Consider the following 6,713-nt stretch of genomic DNA (forward strand, 5'->3'; position numbering starts at 1 on the left):
CACAACGGCTTACACACCTCAACAAAATGGAGTGGCGGAGCGGATAAAAAGGATCTTGTTGGACAAAACAAGAGCTATGTTGAGGACTGCGGGTCTAAAAAAGTCATTTTGGGCAGAAGCAGTCAAAACCGCTTGTTATATTATCAATCGTTCTCCTTCAGTGACGATTGATCTGAAGACTCCGATGGAGATGCGGACTGGGAAGCCGACAAATTATTCTCATTTGCATAAATTTGAAAGTCCTGTGTACGTTCTGTACAATGAGCAAGAAAGATCGAAGTTGGATTCGAAATCCAGAAAATGTATCTTCTTGGGTTATGCTGATGGAGTAAAGGGGTTTCGCTTGTGGGATCCTATTGTTCACAAGCTTGTCATCAGCAAGGATGTTATCTTCGAGGTAGATAAAGTAAAGGGAGACAAAGGCACACTGAATTCAGAAACTACTATATTTCAGGTGGAAAATAAGACAGATGAAGGTCAAATTTCTTGTGGAGCAGTACCAGAGCACGAAGAACAAGAACATGTTGAGTCTGAAGTTTCCAATGTGAGGCAGTCAACTCGAGACAGAAGACTACCAGGTTGGCTTTCAGATTATGTCACTGAAAGTAACATTGCATATTGTCTATTATTAGAAGATGATGAGCCATCGAGTTTCCACGAGGCTACTCAAAGCTCGGATGTATCCTTGTGGATGACAGCAATGCAAGAAGAGTTGGAGGTATTAGAAAGGAATAAAACTTGGGATCTTGTTACACTACCACGAGGAAGGAAAGCCATTGGAAACAGATGGGTCTATAAGATCAAGGGTGATGGCAATAACAAAGTGGAGCGGTATCGTGCTAGATTGGGGTATGCTCAGAAAGAAGACATTGACTTCAATGAGATATTTTCTCATGTGGTTCGGCTTACAACTGTCAGAATAGTGTTGGTATTGTGTGCGGTGTTTGACCTACATCTAGAACAGCTAGATGTGAAAACAACGTTTCTTCATGGAGATCTTGAAGATGAAATTTATATGCTCCAGCCAGAAGGTTTTGCGGAAAAAGGCAAAAAGAACTTGGTTTGCAGGTTGAATAAATCTCTGTACGGTCTCAAACAGGCGCCGAGGTGTTGGTACAAGAGATTTTATTCCTATATCTTGAGCCTTGGATACAACAGATTTAGTGCAAACTCTTATACGTATTTCAAGAGGTCTGATGATGATTATATCATTTTGCTGTTGTATGTGGACGACATGTTGGTAGCAGGCCCCAACAAAGATCACGTCTAAGGATTCAAGGCACAGTTGGCTAGGGAATTTGATATGAAGGACTTGGGACCGCAAACAAGATTCTAGGGATGCAAGTTCCACGAGATAGAAGTAACATAAAGATTTGGCTTTCCCAGAAAAATTATTTGAAGAAAATCTTGCAACGCTTCAACATGCAGGATAGTAAGCCAATATTGACCCCTCTTCCTGTTAACTTCAAGTTACACTACAAGATGTGTCCTAGCAGTGAAGCAGAGAGGATGGAGATATCTCGAGTACCATATGCATAAGCAGTGAGAAGTTTGATGTTCGCAATGATCTGTACAAGACCGGACATTGCTCAAGCAGTGGGAGCAGTTAGTCGGTATATGACGAATCCTGGACGAGAGCATTGGAGCACTGTTAAGAGGCTCTTTAGATACATTAAGGGCACCTCGAATGCTGCATTATGTTATGGAGAATCGGATTTTACACTCAAGGGCTATGTCGATTCAGATTATGCAGGTGATCCCGATAAGAGGAAATCTACTACTGGTTATATGTTTACGCTTGCAGGGGGAGCAGTAAGCTGGGTTTCAAAACTGCAGGCAGTTGAAGCGTTATCTACAACGGAGGCAGAATATATGGCATCTACTCAAGCTTGCAAGGAGGCAATATGGATTAAAATGTTATTGAAGGAGATCGNGAAGCGTTATCTACAACGGAGGCAGAATATATGGCATCTACTCAAGTTTGCAAGGAGGCAATATGGATTAAAATGTTATTGAAGGAGATCAGGCACAAACAAAAGAATGTTCCTTTATTTTGTTACAGTCAGAGTGCCTTTCATATCGCAAGGAATCCAGCCTTTCATTCCAGGACAAAACACATTGGAGTACAATTTCATTTTGTACGGGAAATAGTAGAAGAAGGAAGCGTGGATATGCAGAAAATCCATACGAAAGAAAACATAGCTGATTTTCTGACCAAGCCAGTGAACACTGATAAGTTTGAATGGTGTAGATCCTCAAGTGGTCTAGCGGAAACGTAAGCAGTAGGGAATGGCAAGATTGGAAACACAGTGAGTGAGTTGTACACCACAAAATATTATAGTGGAAATTCTTTTCATCTTGCATGTGGTTTTTACCCTAATAATTTTTAGGAGTTTTCCACGTAAATCTCGGTGTCCAGTTTATTCTTTATTTTCGGGTTTTATTATCTCAAATTCCGCACGTGGGACCAACATAAAATTCGTTACGTATTTCAGAATGTCATGATACTCGATACGTACGTGTATATTAAATAAATTATAACTTTATGTATATCTTTTTTTTTTGTATAAGATGTAAACATATTGGAACATTTTTTTTGGTATATTTGAGATTTTCTTCGACCACATATAAACTATGACTCATTCTATACTTCATCGAATATAGATCACTCGCTAGATAATCAACGACTCTTCTCGAAAGAAGAACGAGGTAAGCCCCCACATTTCGAACGAGGGCTTGTCCATCTTGTGGAAACAGTTGCGTCGGGTGAAGATAAACCGATATAGCATGCATTCCACCACAAGCTATATATAGACACCCTCAACAACTATCATTTAATAATCTCTTAATCCTCGAGCGACTTTAATTATATCACTAACAAGCAATTTCTACCCACACGCACATATGTAGCTCATTAATTATTCTATGAAATTTATGCCAAACTCCTAGAGCTTAGGGTCGATTAATTAATCAATTTTTGGAGTTATTTTTCTCTCAATCTTGAAAATTAGAAAATAAAAAAATGATTTTTTTTTTTTATAAAAAAAGAAGTTATTCTTCCCAATGCACTTGTCTTGTTCACACCCAACATCACCATCTTATTTTATTGCAATAATTAATCCCCCTTTTTCTTGTTATCTCTTTCATTTGTGGTCCTTCCTACTTCACAAACTCTTCCAATTTATACTTTTCTAACCCTTAATTTTTTTTTTATTATAAATACACTTGTCTTCTTCTTCCCATGCTACACTAAAATTTCCTTCTCCCAGATATTTCTTCTTTCTTGCATACATTGTACCAACTTTTATTTAAATATTCATTCAATTTCCGGCATAATTAAAGAATTAAATTTGTAAAATTATTACAGTACTTTAAGGATGTCTAGTAGGAGGTCAAGAGCACAGTCAGCAGCAGGGAGTCCAAGAATATCAGATGATCAGATCATTGAACTTGTCTCCAAATTGCATCAACTCCTTCCTGAGATTAATCGAAGCAATGGTCGTCGATCCAACAAGGTACGTACATAGAACATTAATATATATATAAATGCACATATATATATATATATATGTATGTATGTATGTATACATTTATATTTCATGTTATTATACATTTATTTAGTCTGAAAACTTAGGTTATACACACAAAAATAATGAGAGCTCGATGAAAATTATACAGGAGTGGCGTATAATTTTTGGGTTTTTTTTCCTTGTTTTTAATAAAAGTGGGGCAAAGCCATTTTAATTTTGGATAAACGTAATGCAAAGTCCATGCAACCGTGTTAATTTTTTTTTTAAAAAAAGTTGCATATATAAATATATTCCACTTATTTTGACATTAATGAAAAATATTTATAAATATATATATATATAAAATTTGAGGAAACTTTTAGGGAAATCTTCATAAATTATGCCTGTGGAAGTATTTACCCAAGTAAGGTTTGGTCTGTGGAAGTCAAAGTTCATTAAATTTTCTTCCTTGTAAGGAAAATATGTTAGCATCAATTCTTTAGGGTTAGAGACATATATATCAGCATATCACATGTCTCGATTAAGACTATCCTACTATATCAAATTTTAGAGTGTCTCAATTCTTGACTCATTAATGTCATAGTCGACATATCGACTACCATAGTTCGCAATTTTCGACGTAACTTCAACTTCCTATTTAAAATCAGAAAGCGAGATATGAATAGAATACTTGTACTCACGATTTGAAAACATATTGTTCTTTTAAAAAATATATTATTGATTTTTTTAATAGTAGTTTTAATATAATTTTCGATTATTCACGAATTATATAACGAATAAAGGGATTAAAATTATATTTATTTATTTATTTATGAAACAGGCATCGGCAAACAAAGTTCTTCAAGAAACTTGCAACTACATTAAGAACTTGCACAAAGAGGTGGATAATTTGAGTGATAGGCTATCCCAGTTGCTGTCCACCATAGATGCCGATAGCCCCGAGGCCGCGATTATTAGGACTTTGATTTAATCATGAAATATTATAGGTGATTAATTAATTAATCTTAGATGAAAATTTGAACGATTAATTAATTAATTATTAATATGAATAGCTAGCTAGATCTTATTGTATGAGGGGCCTCTTAATAAATATGCCAATCACTAATCAGATCTGACATTTTTATTTATCAGGGGTGATTATCATAATCACATATATATGGTGTAATGATAAATTATTAAGTTATTTATAATAATGGAATCGTACTTTGCTAAGATAGTNTATTAATATATTTATGTATGTAATTAATTAACAATTTACATTAAAAGATAAGAGTATAAATATTTATTATTTCACTAAAAACAAATTAACTCGAGAAACTTAAATCTATAATGACATGTACAATAATTACGATCTATACAAATATACACAATTCTTTTTTGTAATTTATTAAAACTAATTAAATAGTATAAGTAAAAATAAAATAGTTATTTTAAAGGAAAAATTATATTAAATTTCACTACAATATATTTTTGAAAAAAAAAACTAACAACACTAATAATAATGTCACTATACTTAAAAAATGTTAGAAAATATTATACTAAACTATTTGTCAACATATTCATGAAAAATTACTCAAGATAGTAAATAAATAAATCTACCTAAATTAGTTTGAGTAAGACTCATGTGAGATAATCTCGCAAATCTATATGAATAAGATTAGTCAATTTGGTTTATATGCTGAGTGAAAAATAATAATTTTTACATAAGATAATATTGTTCATGATTTGGGTCAGGTAAAAGATCCGTATCACAAATTGACTAATGTGACAATTTTACAAGAATTTTTGTGAATTGGTTTTAATATTTTCTTATATTTAATAAGATATTATATGTTTTTTTCAATATTTTAAAAATATATTTGTGGACATATTAGACAATTTAGAGTAAAAAAAGAAATACGAATTGTATTTTTAAAAAAAGTAGGCATGATCATATCATTTTATTTAATTTCGATAACAATTTAGAGTTTTGTGTTACTTTATATATTTAGTTACCAATACTCTCTAAAATATTAAATAAAATATAATTTTATATATATATAATATTATATTTTTCAAATTTTTAGTGAAAAACGTGATTGTGAATTCTTGGTATATTGGTTGTTCATACATCGATATTATTATTATTATTATTGGTTGGTCATACAAAAAATCTATAAAATGTGTCGAAATACAATTTTGATATGTTTCATTATATCAAATAGATGAATGTTACCTCATCGATTCTCACATAAAAATAATTATTTGAAAAGAAAAAAAATTATCTTAAAATTCCTTACAATATATTTTGGAAGAAAAAATAACTAACAACATTAGTAATAACTGTCACGATACTCAAAATATGTTAGAAAATAACATAATTAAACTATTTGTCAACATATTTATCGAAAAATTATTCAAGATAGAAAATAAATAAATTTACTTAAATTAGTTTGAATAAATCTCATGCGAGACATTATCATAAATCTATATTCATGAGATGAGTTGATTTGGTCTATATATTGGGTGAAAATAATAATTTTTACATAAGACAATATTTTTTAATGAGTCGGGTCGGATATGAGGTACGTTTCACAAATTGAATAATAGGACAGTCTTATCAGAGTTTTTGTGAATTGTTTTAATATTTTCTTATATTTAATAAAGATATTTGTAGGACCGAGTGCTTACCGTTTTACCAAAAACTATAGCTGGTGGTAATGGTGCAACTCAAATCTTTTAAACCGCACATCAACTCAAGCACCACGGTTCGATCACTCTACCAAGCAGGGACAATTATTGCACCCAACGTTACTCACTCCCAATAATTGCACTCCTTGCAATCAATGGGAATCGAACCCATGACCTTGGCTCTGATACTAATTGTAGGACCGGGTGCTTATCGCTTTACTAAAAGCTATAGCTGGTGGTACTTGTGCAATTCAAATCTTTTAAACCGCACAGCAACTCAAGCACCACGGTTCGATCGCTCTACCGCAGGGATAATTATTGCACCTAACAATATTGTAAGTTTATATCAACATTTTAAAAATCTATTAGTGTACATATTAGGCAATTTAGAGTAAAGAAAGAAATATGAAATGTATTTTTTAAAAAAGTGGAGTGTAAATAATACTCTTTAAATGTTTGTATTGGTCATATCATTTTATTTAATTTCGGTAACGATTTTGGTTTTATGTTACT

General features: G+C 32.3%; 1 protein-coding gene across 1 annotated transcript; it reads left to right on the forward strand.

The window, feature by feature from the left end:
* Nucleotides 1-3,358: 3,358 nt before the first annotated feature.
* LOC140986762 (transcription factor PRE1-like) lies at nucleotides 3,359-4,725 on the forward strand. Its single transcript, XM_073455112.1, has 2 exons — nucleotides 3,359-3,515; nucleotides 4,351-4,725. The coding sequence occupies exons 1-2, from the start codon at nucleotides 3,378-3,380 to the stop codon at nucleotides 4,498-4,500; spliced, it is 288 nt and encodes a 95-aa protein (XP_073311213.1). The 5' UTR covers nucleotides 3,359-3,377; the 3' UTR covers nucleotides 4,501-4,725.
* Nucleotides 4,726-6,713: the final 1,988 nt, after the last annotated feature.

The sequence above is a fragment of the Primulina huaijiensis genome, chromosome 10 (genome assembly GCF_012295235.1).
Source record: "Primulina huaijiensis isolate GDHJ02 chromosome 10, ASM1229523v2, whole genome shotgun sequence".
Taxonomy (NCBI): domain Eukaryota; kingdom Viridiplantae; phylum Streptophyta; class Magnoliopsida; order Lamiales; family Gesneriaceae; genus Primulina; species Primulina huaijiensis.

Bases quoted from the DNA above. Each gene is read 5' to 3' on its own strand.
- LOC140986762 (XM_073455112.1), top strand. From the start codon at position 3,378: ATGTCTAGTAGGAGGTCAAGAGCACAGTCAGCAGCAGGGAGTCCAAGA. The intron at 3,516-4,350 runs GTACGTACATAG...TTTATGAAACAG, and splicing joins ATGGTCGTCGATCCAACAAG to GCATCGGCAAACAAAGTTCT.